General features: G+C 43.3%; 2 protein-coding genes across 3 annotated transcripts; both read left to right on the forward strand.

Moving 5' to 3' along the window:
* Positions 1-1,021: 1,021 nt before the first annotated feature.
* zc3h14 (zinc finger CCCH-type containing 14) lies at positions 1,022-13,805 on the forward strand. Of its 2 annotated transcripts, none has more exons than XM_080744498.1 (17): positions 1,022-1,155; positions 1,581-1,623; positions 2,318-2,432; positions 3,740-3,780; positions 3,946-4,111; positions 4,926-5,331; positions 6,522-6,685; positions 8,145-8,245; positions 8,345-8,518; positions 8,948-9,025; positions 9,410-9,560; positions 10,375-10,589; positions 10,716-10,854; positions 11,410-11,555; positions 12,183-12,262; positions 12,353-12,459; positions 12,621-13,805. In XM_080744498.1, the coding sequence occupies exons 1-17, from the start codon at positions 1,120-1,122 to the stop codon at positions 12,622-12,624; spliced, it is 2,166 nt and encodes a 721-aa protein (XP_080600624.1). In that variant the 5' UTR covers positions 1,022-1,119; the 3' UTR covers positions 12,625-13,805. The 2 variants fall into 2 exon arrangements, with proteins under 2 accessions (XP_080600624.1, XP_080600625.1); XM_080744499.1 differs by having other exon boundaries at positions 9,416-9,560.
* A 1,171-nt stretch (positions 13,806-14,976) lies between these two features.
* LOC308301129 (exocyst complex component 4-like) lies at positions 14,977-17,895 on the forward strand (the record flags this gene model as incomplete). Its single annotated transcript, XM_080745025.1, has 1 exon — positions 14,977-17,895. The coding sequence occupies one exon, from the start codon at positions 14,977-14,979 to the stop codon at positions 17,893-17,895; it is 2,919 nt and encodes a 972-aa protein (XP_080601151.1).
* Positions 17,896-18,940: the final 1,045 nt, after the last annotated feature.

Below are 18,940 nucleotides of genomic sequence, written 5' to 3' on the forward strand. Positions count from 1 at the left end.
TCGTCTCACTACACGTGCCTCCCTCCCTGACTTCACCTGTCAAGCTGTCCATCACCAACGCAAACAAGAAAGGGCTCAGAGACGATCCTTGGTGTAGGCTCACCCCCACCTCCAAACCGGCCGTCAATCCTACACTCCTCACTACAGTCTGTGACTATCCTCAGACATGTCCTGCACCATTTTGACATACTTCTCTGCCACTCCTGAGTCCTGACTTCCTCATGCAAATGCAATACCATACTTCCTCCCTTGGCATCATATCACATGAACAGTTTCCTTATAGTTATTGGAAACTGTGGTCTAGGGACCAGGTCAGGCCTACATATTATCACACTGAAACCAAGTTGCAAAAATAAAGGGAATTTTGTTGTCATTCTTTCTTTCTTTCTTTAACAGTCATTATGTGTATGCCTAGCAGTCAAGTCAACCCGAACATAATATCTCATGCAGGTCACACCAACATTTACTGCACAGTGAGTGAGTGAGTGAGTGAGTGAGTGACAAATACACTGAATCTACTGTAGGCCAGTGGTTCTCAAACCTTTTTCTTGTCAAGGACCCCCAAATTGACACTTATTAGGCCGCGGACCCCCATTTGAAAATATATGCCAGGAAGATTTCAAGGACCCCCAGTTTGACATGCATTAAATTATTAGGCTAATGTTATTTGCATTGGGCTAATCATGTTATCTCTGAGACCCCAATTTATAGTGTAAAATTACAGACACTTAAGGGTCCATTTGGTTCCTATTAAACTTCCTAACTATCATTTAGCTGGGGGGACCCCCTGGAACTCCCTCAACTTACCCCTGGGTGTCCCCGGAACGAACCCCACTTTGAGAAACAATACTGCAGCGTAGGCCTACTAAAACTCACACGATTAGAGTTCAGTTCGCACTTTGGACGCCAGGTGGCGATACTTACTCATTCACTGAGCTTTCCCCACCATAGGATCCCCTACCAATGATTCTGTGTGTAATGTATCTATGCCGCTCTGTGTTTAGCATTCTGGTTGTTGTCACTCTGCTTCTAAAGACACAACAAAGCAGTTAAAGGTTACCTTTCGCGTCCGTTATCATAACATACTTGAGTAACTTGACTGAAGACTAGACAGCAGCCATGGAGATCGGTACGGAGATCAGCAAGAAAATAAGGGTGAGTAGGGGACGGATTGCACTATTTTTTTTACCCCGAAACCCCGTTAGCGTTAGCTTAGCATAACCAGCAAGACAGATAGCTGAAAATAGCCGATCTACAAGCTCACAACGCGTCGCGGTCGCGACGCGTTGTGAGCTTGTAGATCGGCTATTTTCAATGGGGTCCTTTATGGTTTACAAGGCCAAGGCACTGTGGGGTTGTTGTTTTGTTTCTGTGTCGTAACAACGTTACAGAATTGTTTTAATTGTAACTTGTTATTCTATGATCTTCTTGTCTTACGTTGTGTCGGTGCAGTTGTAAATGAATCTGTTTTAGTTAGCGCCTTACTTTAGCCAGCTGTTGTTTCTGTATTTATAGAAGCATTTCAGTCAGTCAGCAATCTCAGCATTGGTTATAACTTCATTGGGTTTTGTTTTTTGCAGGCTGCTATCAAGGGTAAACTTCAAGAACTTGGTGCATATGTGGGTAAGTACAGTGGTGGGGAAAAGTACTCACATTTTATATACTTAATTTAGTAAAAGTATCAATACTGCAATGTAGAAAATAGCCTACTCTGTTATAAGTAACATTTCAGAATTCTACATTTACTTGAGTACAAGTACCAAAGTATTGGTATCAAAATGTACTTAAAGTAGAAATAGTAAAAGTAATCGTTATGCTGACTGTGTCATATCAAGTTTTCAAATGTGTGCAAATATTTGGACAATAGCAGATCTACAAGCTCACAACGCGTCACAAAGTTTTCTCATGTCAATATAGAAGTGAGCTTGTAGATCGGCTATTTTCAAATGGCTGTAATGTATATGGGCATGGGGCTATTAAGTTATTAATGTACGTTTTGTAATAATAATCCAAATCTACAAAGTAACTAAACCTTTCAAATAATTGTAGTGGAGTAAAAGTATAATATTTGGATCCGAAATGTAGTGGAGTAGAAAGTATTGGAAATTGGAAATACTCAAGTAAAGTACAAATTCCTCAAAATTGTACTTAACTACAGTGCACCACTGGGTAAGTAAATAGAAGTGTCAGTGGTGCCCTTTTAATCACTATTTGGACAATTTGACATTACATTTGTACGTTATCTGTAGTACAAATCTTCACTGAGGATTTTAACTAGCAGCCCATCATGTCTTGTGCATTGTATGTGTGCTTCCAGATGAAGAGTTGCCTGACTATATTATGGTGATGGTAGCCAATAAGAAGACTACTCAGCAAATGGCCGATGACCTGTCCCTCTTCCTTGGAAACAACACCATCAAATTTACTGTCTGGTAAAGATCACGTCTTATTGGTATTTTCATGTAAATCAGATCCTATGCTATTCTCACCTACTGTAGGTAAAACCCCAACCCTGTGTGTCCTACAGGCATGCAAGGTCTGAAACATTATTAGTGTGTTTGTCCTGGGGAAACTTTATTTCTAGGGTAACCTTTCCGCCGCCATTGGAAATTGACAGACAGACAGACATCTGTCTGACAGGGATAGGGAATCGAATAGGGGATCAATGGGAGTGGGAATCAATAGGGAATCAATTGGTTGAGCTTCACATGATGCCAGCAACCGTATGCAACCACACTTGCAATTTCCAATTGCATCTTTTCTAGTTAGTGTGGTTGCCCAACAGGGCAACACATTATAGTCCTGGGGAAGCTTTATTTATAACTAGGGTAACTTTTCCGCTGTCATTGGAAATTGACAGACAGACAGACTTCTGTCCGGGATAGGGAATCAATAGGAAATCAATGGAAGTGGGAATCATGGGAGTGGGAATCAATAGGGAATCAATTGGTCGAGCTTCACATGACAGTTAGCTTACTGTAGAATATAGTCCCGTCAGCAACCACACTTGTAATTTCCAATTTCATCCTCTCTAGTTAATTATTAGACTGGAGAAAGCCATTGTCTCCCACGATCTCCTGGACGGGGTTGCACGAGGTAGCGCTTGTGCAACTAGGTTTCTCCAAAAAGGGGACAAATACTGTATGTTTACATTGAGAGCGCTTCAGAAGGATTTTATTTACTCTAATGAGGGATGGAGCTGATATTGGGAAACACATTAGAAACATATTGCCAATAATAATAACGATGCAAGATGACAGCTGTTTAAGTTACTCCCTGCTTGATGAATTAGTAGGACAGAGGAGAGAGAGCATAGAGGCAGTTCTCTACTAGGACCATCTGACTAAGCAACATTTAATATAAACAACAGCGGGGAATAACCTATCACTGTGTTTTTATCAAAGGTATACTCCCACAGTATAATAAGGGCTGACTGAAGATTTTTAGACAGAATTCAGTATCGGTGTGCACTAGAATTACATAAACTGCAATGCTCTATCTGCGAATGCTATGTGTCTGTCTCAGTTCTACTGCCTGTGTTTCTATCTTGAGTGAATAAAACTGTCTGCTGTTCACTCTGCTATATTTGTCTCGTCTCCTTTTTAATTATGTAATAGTACTGGGATTCCCCAAGAGTAGAGATTAACCTCTACAGTAGCTCTGAAAAAGGTACCATTTTCACAGCGCATGCATGACGTGTGTTTTTACCATATGATCAGTTTGTTTGTTTACCTTTCAGGTTACAGGGTGTCCTGGAGAAATTAAGATCTGTAGCAGTCGGTAAGTAAAACTGTTTCTGCGACCAGCTGAGAGAAAATGCACTGTTGCTCCTGAATAGCATTGTCCCTAGAAAGTTGTATTTGTTGTTAGGAAAGGTCATCACTTCTCAACCCTTTCTACCACTGCTTACCTGTACTGTCATGTGATTCTGTCATGTGATTCTAGAGCCTGCATCCGTGAAACCTCAGCTTCCATCTGACAGTGGCAGCTTCTCTGGGAAAATCCAGGCCTCTGAAGACAAGAGGAGAGACGAGTCGAGGGCTTTGGCGGTGTCCAGCTCACGCTTTGATAAGACGGAGACTCGCGTGTCTAGCTCTGCCCATGAACACAGGTGATTGTGACTGCAGTCAACATAATTTTTTTTCTCCTCCTTTGATATAAGTATATCTAAAAAGTAATCATGGGTTGACTGACTGGAAGCACGCACAAGACATTTGGCGCTTATCTGCCCAGGGTGTTGGGAGATTAGCCATGTAGTGTACACCAGGGACGGGCAGAGAATGTTAGAGAGGCAGGGGCTGACATTTCTAAAAGGGCCTTTTGGTGAAAATAGCAGACAGCCAAGCTAACAAGCTTCGGTGGGCTATTTTTGGCTGTTTTCGGTTGTCTATAAAAACAAATACTTAACCCATTTAGAACGGGTACACGTTATTGTGTATCATTATTTTATGCTTTAACTATTGAAAAATAGCAGCTTGTATAACTGCTGTTTTTGAAAAATCGTGAAAATTAGCATTTTGACCCGATTCTATAAGTGTCTTTTGAATCCTTCTAAGATTTTTTGAAAAACCTATGTTTCTATGTCGGCAATCTGGCTAGCCATCTTCAAAGCTGGAGCTCAGTTAGTCTGTTCTTGAGAGACTACTATGTCAGTGGTTCTCAAACCTTTTCATGCGAAGGACCCCCAAACTGATATTTATTTGGCCACGGACACCCATCTCAAAATATTTAGTTCCAGGGACCACCCAGAAGCAAAATTTGAGTTACAAACGTTCGCTTTGAAAATACATAATATTCAAATATTTGCACACATTTTCACGACTTTTTCAAAAATAGCAGATCTACAAGCTCGAGTTTGTAGATCTGCTATTTTTCACTGGTTAAAGCATTCAATAATTCTAGGCCTAACTATTGTTTCATGGCAGAAGAGTCTCAACTGAGAAGAACTCCCGTCTTACCTCTACGGTCAAGCCGCTTGTGGAGCCACTCCCCTCTGAGGCGGTCATCGACATCAAACCTGACATGGACGATGACCTCATCGCCGACGACCCCGTGGAGATGGCCACCAGTGTGGGTCGCGTGCGCAACACGGCTGCTCGCCCCACGGCCCAGATCTACAGGCCGTCTCAGAGCAGGATGGCATCAGATGGCAGGATGGCATCAGATGGCAGGATGGCGTCAGATGGCAGGATGGCGTCAGATGGCAGGATGGCATCAGGCAGGTCCGTAGACAGCTACAGGGCTATGGAAGGGCCCTCGCACACCAGGCAGCATCACGGCCACCTGCAAGACAGCAGAAGCTCTCGGCCCGCCCGGAATGGGTCCAGTAAGGTATGGGGATTCAATAAGAATAAGATTATTCACTAAAGATCATATTGACTTTTACTCTATTCCCAGGCCTCAGATAAATTTGCCCCCAAACAGACCAAAAGTCCACTTTCTATTTAATATGTAAAAATATTAATATAAATATATATTTATATATTATTATATCAATAGAACGGACGTAGTATGCCTAAGTGCCTCCCTGAACCAAGTTCGTCCACAGACGAGTTAAGGGTTACCATGGTAACCAGGTAAACAGATGCTACAGGTGCTGGTGAAAGAAAAAACTGCATACGTCATGACACAACACGCCCACAAGCAACGTGGAGCGTCTGTTCTCCATTGATGACTCCTATTCTATCCTGTAAAAACGGCTGTATCTCTGAATAAGGTGCAAATAATGCCGAAAAAGCCAAGAGCCGCTCTTTTTCACGGCTACACTATGCTGTGATGGTCGGCCCCGGTTAGGATTTTAGTTTCGCGACCATTTGTAAACAAACAGACCTCCTTCCTAGAATCGTCAGATTACACACACGTGCATATGCACAAAGCTTCTGGGGCTAATAAAGCGTAAGTGAATGGTGTCAGCCAGTGTGTTAATGCCTTCTCGCGGACCGGTGGTACTGTGGCGATCTGTCACTCTGCCACCGTTATTTTTAACTGTCACCGAACCTGTCACTCAAGTCACAACGCGCACACCCATGTTCACGCTCATCCACTCACCTGCATCATTCAGCGTGCTGGTCCGTCCCATTTTATGAATGGAATCGGCGCGAGTCAGTGCTGCTGCTGGAGGAGGAGGCTATGGTGGACAGAGCCGAGGCTGCGGTGACTGCCGACAAGGACAGTGTTAGCGCGTCTGTTTGTTAGCGTTAGCTGCCAGTTAGATAGGGGCGATTGCGTGGATGCGAGCGTCTACAGAGGAGAATCTGCTGCGAGCCTGCATGGATGTCTTCCCCCGCACGACGCCCATCATCGCTGGCTGGACGAGCTAACAGCGCTACATCTACTTTGTCACACGCCGTGCCTGCGGTGTGTGTGTGCGTGGCTGCGTGCTACAACTACAGTGTGTTCCCTGGAGCGGTGACACAGTGAAAGCAGCTTTGATGTGCCGGTCCACGGACCTGTGGTTGGGAACCACCAATCATTTATGCCAGCTCTTTACAACGTACACAACTCTGTCATTTTCTCTACAGGAAGAGGCGTCACGGAAGCGCAAAGCCCCGGTGGCCAGCTCAGTGGTGCGGGTGAACCGAGTGGAAGATGAGGATAGCGAAGATCTGGAGGAGGAGGAAGACGAAGGCTACGGCGGAAGAAGCATGTCTAGCAGAGTGTCCTTACCCTCCAAACCAGAGCGCAAGTAAGTGCTAGCAAATAGAGCAAATATCTAAAGTTTGAATATATCGTCACTGTCCTGCAGAAAGTTTCAAATTTGTACGTTTTTTCGCAAAGTAAAGCCCTGCTTCATCATACAAGGCCATCGTTCAATATGTGAGGCGTTGTGTGCTTGTAGATCTGCTGTTTTCACTAGTTTAAATCAGTGAAATACATTTTGAACATTTCCACCCAACAACGAAATAGTTACAAATATCAAGATTTTGAATATATATAATATATATTTGAATGATAGAAATAAAATAATATTCAACTGTAGAAATCTGCCTGCAGTGTTGTCAAGAGACTGTGTGCCTGTAACCTTAAACACAAGCTGGTCTCGCGAGGTCACAGATTCATTTTGTCAGACTGCAAGCTACAGCTTCAAGTTACGCCCTCCCCCCTTGCTATTCACACAGCACAGACTCGTCCGGTAGAACGCAACATGTGTGTTCTGAATGTGTGTTCACAACATGTTGAATCACAACACCACTCATTGATTCAAAATAATTAAGTCATTTTCTCCCTCTACTCCAAATCTCTTTGCCGAAAAATGGGAAAATATCTACAAGCTCAAAACACATTCTGTTGCATGCCCAGAATAGGTACGCTAGGGTTCAAGGGCTAAGAATTTACTATGATGTTGATGAATAACCTATGCGCATGCCTTACATCCATATGGATTCTGTTGGATGGACATCTTGTGTCTAAAACTCTAACTTTTCACTAAATGGAAAAAAATAACCTGTATTACAATGTATCCAATGTAGTTATTATTTAGTCACAATCTCTTGTTAATATACGATTACTATTGGTTAAAGACTTAAGCATCTTTGACAATGTCATTATAGGAGATTTCATGACTTGCTAACCCCTTTGTCTTGTTCATTTTTAAAGATGCATAATTAATTTGGGGCAGCTCAGAAAATACTATTAAACAAGTGAACAAATCTCTTCAGTCCAAAAGCACACAGTGTAAACACAGCCAAGCAGTGGTGTGACTGTATCTCAATAGTACAGTTGTTTTTGTGATTAATGATATATAGTATACGTACATGTTGCAATGATCCTTACATATTCTTTCTGGAGTAACCCAATGTGTTATCTGTGTAGTGCTATTCTAAGTAGAGAAGTGGCCTTGCATTTGCCTATGACCTCTGACAGACTGCCACTTGTTTTGTTTTTGTTTTACAGCTTAAATTGTAAGCTTAGGGTTTCACGTATGCAAACGTTACTTTATTTAAGTGAAAGGCTCACCAGACCAGAGAAAAGCTTTGAGACGCAGGGTGATGTTTGAGAGTTGCCGTTTTCAAAACTTTACATTTCTGTCTCCTTGTTCTAACAATAAGGCTCTTTATTGATACAGATCCGACTCTGAATGCATTTCCAGAAATCCATGGGACTGTACTTACGCACTGTGACATTCCTTACTCGTATCATTTCAGACCTTCCCTCCCGCCAGCCAAACAAGCAAACAGGAACCTCATCCTGAAAGCCATCTCTGAAGCACAGGATTCAATCACCAAGACCACAGCTTACCCAACCGGTATGTCTCCCATAGTCCCAATGTTACTGAAGATTATACAACTGCAATGCATAGTTACCAGTATTAATGTATTATTTTGTTTTGTCTTTGCGTCTACAGCAGCACCCCAGAGGCAGACTGTGCCAGTTGCACCCCGTACTCGCTTGGCCAGCAATGAGGAGATGACCGCTGCTATCCAGCTAGTCCAGGAGCACCTCCAGAGCTTGGCCCCTAGGGTGCAGCAGACGCAGTCCTATACACCCACAGAGCGACCACTTGCTGCCAGAGCGCTTGGTATATATCCAAATGTTTACAAATGGGTTGCGCCACTACGCAAAAAAAAACATTTGAGACAGGTTTTACTTCTCTGTGTGATTGTTTTGAGGCATTAATACATTGGTAATGTGTGTTAACATTATGCCCTACAAGGCCAAAGTGCAGTAACTACGCAAAGAGATATAAGCTAAGTGTTTCAACTGGCCAGCCAAATGGCATAGTGGTATACAAGTGATATTACACACATTTTACATCTGTTCATGAGGTAATTGAGACAAATAAGCCATTGTGTCAAAATGTGTACAAAACTGCACGTGTGGTGTTGTAGAGCAACTGTAAATTCAGTCTTAAACCATGTAATTGAAATATACATGTTCAAAACGATTTTAAGATTGGGCTTTTTGAATAATACTGTTTATCCTGACTTTTGACTTTCATCTCTCCCAGCCCCAGCCAGATCGCTGGCTTCACGCCTTCAGTTGGACATACAAGAGAACAGTGTCAGCAAAGAGCAGTGCGACTACGGTAAGCCTCTTTTGTTTGCTTGTGTTGTAGTTGCATTAATTCCAGAAAGTACATTTCTTATTTTATTTGTTTTCATTTGAAGAGTGAGAGTTTTAACACATCATGTTCCTAGTACTCATAGCTATGGTCTTGTATTTCATTTAGTCTTAGTTTTCTTTTCCTTTTTTGGAGCAAGCACAAGTGTTGCTGGCTGTGCAGATTCTTGAGACGTGTATAGTACAGAAATAAAATAGTGTCTGATCTCTGTGGACTCAATATCCATTTCTGTTATGAAATAGTCTTGCCGAGCTTTGAAATAGTTCAGTATACAAGCATGAAGTGTAGATAACGTTTCGCATAACCTCGGTATATGTGAACATAAATATGATGTTTGGGTGATTCTAGGTGCAGTCGCTGAGGGGAGTGAGGCATCGGCCTTTGATACTCGGTCCTTCATCATGAGCCGACCCCAGCTGGAAGAAACTCCTGTCAGACGTCAGCAGCTTCAGGTCAAAGAGCCAATCCAACCTGCTGTACCACGCCAGGTCCAATCCAGGTACACACAGATACGATTATCGATCATCACCCAGGCTTTCGGTTTGCTGTCCAAGTTAATACCAAGGGTAACAAGACACATGCCGGTTGATTTTTAGTTTATCAAATACATATAATGTATTCACAAGGAAGAGGAACTGCCCTAGGTAGTCCCATTTGGATTGTGACTGTGGGGCTGAGGGCATCATAGGTGCTGCTGGCAGGCCTCGCTCTTGTTGGTATTGGGTTAGGCCAGTGTTTCTCAACCACTGTGCCTGGGGACCTTTGGTGTGCCCCTGAGAAGGGTCAAGTGTGCCCCTTGAAACTGCTTGAAAGCCAGTATTGTATTTATCATTTTAAAAATGATTTAAACTAGTGACAACAGCCGATCTACAAGCACACAACGCCTCGCACCACTTGGCGTTGTTTGCTTGTAGATCTGCTGTTTTCACTACTGTTGTGCAACAGCCTTGCATGATGAAGCAGGGCTTTACTTTCCGAAGAAACGTACAAATATTAAACTTGGAGATACAAGGTTTCTTCCCGACAGTGACGATATTTACACCCCCGTATTATGTTGGCGTTATGTTGGTGTGCACCTGGACTCTTGGGACATGAAAATGCCCATGCAGAAAAAAGGTTGAGAAACACTGGGTTAGGCAGCCATGTGTGCCATCTGTGAACCATCAAAGGCTGCTAACTTTTTTTTCCGTTCTGTGTTTTGGTTAGTTTGCACAAAATCACTTAACATGTATTTTATTCATTCCTTTCATAATCTTTTTCTTGACGTTGATTATATTATAACCCTACCACAATCTGTTTCTTTGTCTCACTAGTAAGGAGAGGGGGGACACGGCAGACTCTGCCAGTCCCAAGTTCATTGTGACATTGGATGGGGTGCCCAGTCCACTAGGGACCATGGCAGACTGTGACATGGAGGTGGACGACATCAGACTTCCCTCAAAGGTCACAGACGCCACTATCCACCTCAGCAGAGAATCCAAAGTCAGCGTTCTTCACAGGCTGCAGGGAAGCATCAACTCCTCTGATGGTACGTTATGGTTCAGTTCACACGTCGCAGCTGACAAAGCAGGCTACTATTGTGCTCTACATGGGTTTGATGCCCTTTACATTATGTTCATGGTTTCACTCTTCGCTTCTGTTGTCCCTTTTATAGAAGACTGTATGGAAACTGAACTAGACGAAGAGGATGCTGTACAGTCCAAGAGACAGAAGGTTCTGGAGCGCTGCAAGTTCTGGCCAGTGTGTAAAAGTGGAGATGAATGTTTGTACCATCACCCAACAACAAAGTGCAAGTGAGTTCTTGATTGACATGCTGAAAGAGGTAGAGGTTTTACTAGAATCCGACTGATGCCAGATTTTGGGTCCGAACTCAATCCCTATTTTGGAGAGTCCTAGACCTCCGATGTAACGATGTTGAAATTAATTAGATTATTCTTTATCAACGTGTGAGCTTTTAGTTTATATTTTTCTTTTAAGTCCCTGAAAACCTTTTGAAAGTATTCAGCTACAATGACATGCCCAAAATAGGGTCGCCAGGTTGAAAGTGGTTAAAAATGGGGACACATACAGTAGGCTGCATAATTGCAGATACCTCCGGTGTTGTCAAGTCAAATAATGGCAGATCAGGCTCTAGATATTAACACGTCTGCTGTGAATATCTTTATGTAATAACTTGATGCTCAAGATTATGATTGTCTTTTGGCACACACAGAAACAAAGAACTTGATGCTCAAGATTATGATTGTCTTTTGGCACACACAGAAACAAAGAACTTGATGCTCAAGATTATGATTGTCTTTTGGCACACACAGAAACAAAGATTTACATTTATTTTTCTTTTGTTCTAGGACTTTTCCGAACTGCAAATTCGGGGACAAATGCCTCTTTGTTCATCCGAACTGTAAATATGATGCCAGATGTGCCAAGCCAGAGTGTCCGTTCACTCACGCCAGCCGCAGAACATCCATGGCCCCTCCTCCCAGACCCAGACCAGGTGCTGCTCTGTCCTCTCTGTCTGTCTCAAGATCATCACATCACCTTTAGGTCAGGGGTCTTCAACAGGGGGTCCGGGACCCCTAGGGGGTCCTCAGAGTTACTACAGGGCGTCCTACAAATCTTCTAATCCTTTTTATATTAACAACTTTGAACCATGGTGTCCATATTCTGAGAACTGTAGCCAAAAATAGCTAGTTAAATATCTACAAGTTCACAACATATCGCAATGCGACACATTGAGGGCTTGTACATCTGCTATTTTGGGCAATCTACCCCTCAGAGTAAGGATGCTAAGTTTCAAGTGGTTATTGGGAGGGAGACGTAAAACATAGAGTTGTACTGTATGTGTTATTGGTATTACAACACTCTTGTGGGGATTAGCACAAGTGCTCCAGCTACACATAACATACGTGTATGTCTTTGTATATACACACTACATTATATATATTTGAATTACCTATGATATGAAGAGGGTTCGAAGTGCTTAAATGCTTGGTAAAGGCATCCTTCATTACTGTCACGACGTTTCACAGCATACAGTAAACTGTACATGTGGAATTACTATGTTGGTTACGGTACCTAATATTAACTAATTTGACTATTCTTTTGACTATCTTCAATGCAGTGCCTGCACCACAGACTGGTAGTGTATGTCGGTTCTTCCCAGAATGCAAAAAGATGGACTGTCCATTCTATCATCCTAAGGTAAAACATTATAGTCATTTAGCTTTTTTTTTCAGATCATTCGAGGAAGTATAAGGACTGATGAGTAGTCTGTTTCTATCTTCTCCACAGCCATGTCGTTTTGCTGCTCAGTGTAAACGGGCTGGTTGTACTTTTTACCATCCAAGCACAGTTGTGCCACCTAGACACGCCCTGAAGTGGACAAAAGCCCAGAGCAGGCAAGTAGAATACATGCACCCAGTACATACAGCTTGTAGCTTGTATGTCAAAGTTATTTGTTTGTAAAAAAACGGATAATTGCATTATATAACGCATGTTGATTCCATGTCGCAAACTCTATAACTGATTTATTGCGCTTAATGTCTCCTTGTCTCTCTAGTTAAGTATTGAAGACCATCTTCAAGAAAGGTCGACAACCAACATGTGAAGTCATGGAAGAATGTTTTCTTCTTTTTTTTTTCTTTTACTGTATCTGTTACTTTCAGATGTACAGTATTTTATTTGTTGGAAGTATTTAAAGATTTAAAAGAGAACCTGTTTTTTTTTTTCTTTTTACGTTTATATACGTATCTAAATCCAAACCTTTTTTCGTGTAAAACAAAATGTGATGTTTGCTTAAATAAGCACAAACCAGCAAATAATATGATGAATGTTCCACTTTTAGCGACACATACATAAGATTAAATATGGTACAGGCACTGTATCTGTTGACAACGCATCTGGACTCGTTCGTTGATCCACCAATCACCCCAGCTAGATGACAGAAATGGTAAACTGAACTGAACTGCATTTATATAACTCCTCTTTAGGATTTAAGACGATTCAAAGTGCTTTCCAGTGTATATCACATTCACCCATGTCGTAGAAAACCAACATGCTCATCAGGAGCATCTAGGGTCAAGTGTATTGCTCAAGGACAGTTTGACATGCAGCAAGAAGGAGATGGTGAGCGAACCGAGAACCTTCGGAATCCAAGACAGCACACTTTTGAGACAAGAAATGGGCAATGCGGTATTGGCCCTGCCTTGTTGGTTAGGTTGATCTGAGGATTCACTTAAAATCAAATTCCTCCCAACATTATGTACTGCCTCACTATTCTGTTTTACTATTTCTTCCGTATGACCAAAGTTAGTCAGATCTCTCAACTCTCAAAATACCAGTTTTAGCTGGTCTTTAAGAAGTGGCCCATAGTCCTGTGGCTGTCCTTATAAACTTTATTTCAATTGTTCCATCTTCATTGCAAAGACCACCCTTTGTCTCTAAAATGTTTGAATGCACCAGTCAGTTTTTGAAGTTTGCACAATCTTCTGACAATTTTGCTTTAAGAAATCCAAACTTGCTTGGACAGTGGTCTACTTTAAAGCCCTTTTTGTGCACACACACACTGGTTATAAATAGTGCAAGATCCACTCAACTTGTTTTTTGTTTTGATTAGTTTTTTGCTGGGGGGTTCTGCTTTTTAAGAGTTTTACTGTAAATCTTCAAAAATGATATGAGAAGTTATAAAAAATATCCTACTTTGTACGATGTTTTTGAAATGTCTGTATAAACAGTTTTAAATGACTTTTACAGTGTGATTTTGTGGATTGTTATGGCCAGCTTTTTCCACATCTTTAATAAACAAACATTTTCAGCTCGGGGTACCAGTTTTATCCAATCAGGAGAGTGAACACATACAGGATAAATGTGTAAAGTGAAATTGGAAGTGATAACAAATAAATTGTCAGACAAAATTAGAACTGGTCGGTATGAAACTGAAGCTAATAAATGATTATCTCCTGATCACTTGAAAATGTATTTTTTGTTTAAACAGCTAGACCTTGTTACTGATCAACCACTCAGTTCAATTACAGGTATCGACCATAGAGTGTTCAGTAACAGGGATCTCCCTCTCTCTGCAGCTATTTTATAAACAGAAAATACATTTTCAGGTGGAAGGCCAATTTCAATTTTCCTTCTGATAGTAGTCTTTGGTATAGAGTCTATAACAATGATTATTATCAGAATATAATGCTTTAACCTTTTAACCAAACACTTTCATTTTCTTTCTTTGTATTTGGTGGGGGCAGAGGGCCAAACTGAGGGGCCACAGATAATGGATAATTGAAGCGCACAAGTAGTCACTGAATGGTCTGATTAGGACGAGAATTAACTAAAGGTTTGCTCAGACTAGCTCATATCTGCACCAGGTCGGATGGGCAAGACTGATGTCATCTATACTGTATGTTAACGTATCTATGATACTAGTCCTGTGCCTGGGGGTGTATATTAGGGATTGAAGGTAGGAGTCTCAGAAGTAATGTTGGAGAACCCAGACCTGTGCCCTTTGGGCAGAATAGACGCCATTGATGTCCAGTTGCGCAATACCCGGTGTATCTGTCTGTCTGGCTCTCTTTTATGCCCATATATGGTGTTCCGTGTCCAGGCTTTCTGTGATGTCATCTCCAAATTTGGGCAATGTAGTGATGTCAGTCAGTGTTGTCAGATGGGCATTGTTTCAGCATGCGGCTGTTTAGTATCAGTGATGTCAGCATGCAGACAGACGGTGGACGGACCGACATTCAGTAAATTAATAGTTAGATATGACTACATATTTGGGCATGGTTTCAGCCTGATCGGACCCCCATTGACAGTCAAGTCAAGAGTAAAATGTGTTACCGATTACGTAATGTCTTGCAAATATAAAAGCCCAATACGTTCTTTTATACACTTTTGGGGTTTCAGCACCTGTACAGATGGCCCCTGATAAAGGCAGATACAGGAGTGCAGAAAGCAAAAATCCATCTGGTCTGCTTATCTCTGTCATAAGGACATTGTCCAGCATTGATGACGTGCAGGTTAGGGAGACAGAGAAGGGCCGTCTGGAAGAAGAGTTTGAGAAGTGTGACAGGGATCTGGATGTACAGATCATACAGCATTATGCTGAGCTGACCTCCACCATCAAGACCTACCAGAGCATCACTGAGCGAATCAGCAGCTCCCACAACAAGGTCAAACAGGTGAAAGAGAGCCTTCTGTCTTGTAAGACGCTGCTCCTTTGCAAGAGGGATGAACTCAAGAAGCTGTGGATTGAAAGCATAGAGCACAAACATGTTCTGCAACTCCTGGATGAGATCGAGAGCATCAAGCTGGTTCCCCAGAGGCTTGAGGCATACATGACCAGCAAGCACTACCTTAATGCTACTGATATGCTGGTGTCAGCAGTGGAGTCCCTAGAGGGGCCCCTGCTGCAGGTGAAGGGTCTTGGAGACCTGCGTCAAGAACTTCACAGCAAGAAGCTCAACATCCACATGGTCCTCATTGATGAACTCCACAAACACCTCTACATCAAGTCTACAAGTCATCTGGTACATAAGAACAAAGACAAGAATGCTGCTCGCTTACCCGGCAATGTATGTGAGATGCAGCAGGAGATACAGGACAACAACCAGACAGCCCTCCATGAGATCCATCCTGAAGATAACAGTGCAGAGTTCATGGGAATCCTTGTGAAGGCTCTAGTTAAGTTGAAGAAGATCCCAGAGACCATCAACACCATCACGGAGCGACTGGAGCCTGAATTGAAACAGATCCTGAAGAGGTCTACCATCCAGATAGTTGAACATTCTGATCAGAGAGGAGATACTGTGACACAGGAGAACCAACCCAGGTTGCTACTGGAACTGCTGGAACTGTTGTTTGATAAGTTCAAGGCAGTGGCTCTGGCTCATAGTGTGGTGCTGGCTCACCTGCACCAGATCATGGTGCAGTGTCCTGGAGGCGCCCATGAGGACATCATGCTGTATGAACTGTCTGACGTCTCTGCCAAGATACAGATAGTGCTTCAGGGTCTTCTTAAGGACTACCTGGATGTGAAGAACAGCCGCAGTAACAGCAATGGGTTTTCTCCATTCTTTGGCAAGAAAAGAAACCTGCGTGCCAAACTCTTCAAGTTTGAGTCATCATCTCTCACCATCAGAACGAGAGAACAGAAGAGAGAACTTTACAGCAAGTGTGAGGAGATACAAGGCGGAGCAGATGACAACTTGATTGAAGAAGAGATTAATTTTGTGAGTAAGCCAGGAGCTAGGAACATCACTGTCATCTTCCAACCTCTCCTCAGGTTCATTCAGGAGATTGAGTTGATGTCTTGTGACCTTGGACCAGGCCAGGCTAAGCAGTGCCAGCTCAGAAACTTCCTCACTTACTACATGAACATCTTCCTCAACCAGGTGCAAACAGAAATCAACAAGGAGATGGGGGCAGTTAGCACGGCAGTGGATCCCCTGAAGATCCTGGCCAGCATTGACACCATGAAAGTTCTGGGAGTTCAGAGACCTCTGTTACAGAGCACTGTAGTGGTGGAGAAGTCCATCCAGGACCTTGTCAGTCTGATGCAGAACCTCAGTGCATACTCCAACCAGTTCCTAGAGATAGTCTGTGACAAGCTCAAAGAGTACAAGCACATCTGCAACACTGCCTACAGGGGCATAGTCCAGTGTGAGGGTAAGCTGACCATCAGTGCTTTCTGGTCCACAGATGAAGACATCAGGCTTTTGCTACAGTCTCTCCCAAACTGGGTCAACATGACCCAGCCCAAACAGACCCAGCAAAAGAAAGATGAGGAGCTTACCAGAGTGTCACTTGTCGAGGAGGCGGATGTGCTAACATGTAACCTTGCTGACAAGTTGATAGCCCAGAATGAGTTTCTGCATGATGTCAGGGACCTCAAGGCTCTGGCCAACCTCCATGAGAGCATGGAGTGGATCTCTGGGCGAATCAAGATGTTATCCACCCTGAATCACACAACCAGTGTGTCTCCAGACCATGCCAACCAGGTGTACAGTGAGAATGAGTGCAGTAGAGAGCACTTCCTTCAAACCCTTAGTGACCTTTCAAGAGGTTTCCAGGACATCGCTGATTGCTGCCTCCTGGTGCTTCACCTGGAGGTCAGAATTCATTGTTTCCATTTCCTCATCCCGATGGTCAAGCAGGGCAACTATGACATCATGGCCAACGTGCAGAGCATGGACTATGACCCACTGGTGGCCAAACTCAACAAAGACATCTCGGCCATTGGAGAAGCCATGAGCGCAGCGCTGCAACAACAGAAGTTCCGGTACATCTTCGAAGGTCTGGGAAGTCTTATCTCCTGTATCCTCATCAACGGAGCTCAGCACTTCAAGAGGATCAGTGAATCTGGCATCAATAAGATGTGCAGGAACATTGCTGTCCTCCAACAGAACCTGACCAACACCACCATGACCAGAGAGGCAGATCTCGACTTTGCCAAACAGTACTATGAAATGTTATACAACACAGCAGATGAGATGCTGAACCTGGTTGTGGACCAGGGCGTTCGATACACAGAGCAAGAGTACATCAATGCCCTGTTGCTGCTCCACCGCAGTCAGATGGGTGTGGGTGACCTGAGCACCCAGAATATCCGCCTGCAGCAGCTGAAGGACATTATCTGTGAGCAGGCAGCCATTGAACAGGTCACCAAAGACAAGAATGATCAGTGGGTGTCACTCAGCCGGCGTTGCCTCCCCTCTCAGAGAAAGAGCTTTTCCTCAAAAGCACGGTCCTTCCTTTCAAAGATTGCCACCCCAGGAGAAGGAATACGTAAAACATTTAATTTGCATACTGGAGCCCGGGATCACCAGATTGACTAAAGCAGGGGTCTTCAACAGAGGGTACGTGACCCCTAGGGCGTCCTCTGAGTTACCACAGGGGGGCACAAAATCTTTGTGTGATAGGGATTATTATTATTATATTTTTTTACATTAACCAGACCACTTCAACTCTAGAATCACTATTCTGATGGGAACATTAGACGAAAATAGCAGATCTACAAGCACATAATGAGTGAGCTTGTAAATTGTCTATTTTCTGCAAAGAGGTTTGGTCTAGAGGGAAAAAAGAGCAGATCTAGATATGGTCAATGAAGCTGACTGAAATCTATTAAAAAGTTTTATCTGCAACATAATTTTATTGCGACCGTAGGTCGCATTTACTATCAAACCCTGCACAAAGTGTAAGTCCGTCAGTCAGTCAGTCAGTCAGTCTGTCAGTCTGTCTGTCACACCTCACACGTCACACTCTTGCCCTGCTCATATCTCCGCAACCGTTGCCCCGATCCATGCCAAATTTTGCACACACGTTCCTTACCTGCCAAACTACAACCTCCAAGGACCCCCGGAGCTCCAGGGACCCCCAGGTCCCTGGGGGACCCCCAGATGTAAAAAATGACCAAATGTGCTAAACTGACCAAATGACCACCCCCACGGGGCTGCTCACGGGGAATTCCCGGGGACCACCCACTCCTGGTGCTCCAGAACGGATGCAAAAGTGGTGGCGCCCCCAGTGGAGGACCCCCTACACTGCAGCTCACATAAAATGCCGTAACTCCGGCTAGGAGCGACCGGGACAGCCGGGGCCGGTACCTATTCGTCCGCCTTGCCGGCGCGGAGACCCCACCCCTCATTTCTCACATGGCCCTCTTCTAGCGCCACCATGAGGCCGATTCTTGCAAAACACATTTTTGGACACTGCTCCTACAATTTTTGCCCTAAAATCACGCAAATCGGTACACAGTATGTCTACACTCATCCCATCAACATGAATCTCTCCCATATAGCGCCACCTCCAGGCCGATTTTTAAAAACACATTTTTGGACACTGCTCCTACAGATTTTGCCCTAAAATCACGAAAATCAC

This window comes from Nannobrachium achirus (assembly GCF_963921795.1).
Source record: "Nannobrachium achirus genome assembly, chromosome: 16".
In the NCBI taxonomy this organism is placed as follows: Eukaryota; Metazoa; Chordata; class Actinopteri; order Myctophiformes; family Myctophidae; genus Nannobrachium; species Nannobrachium achirus.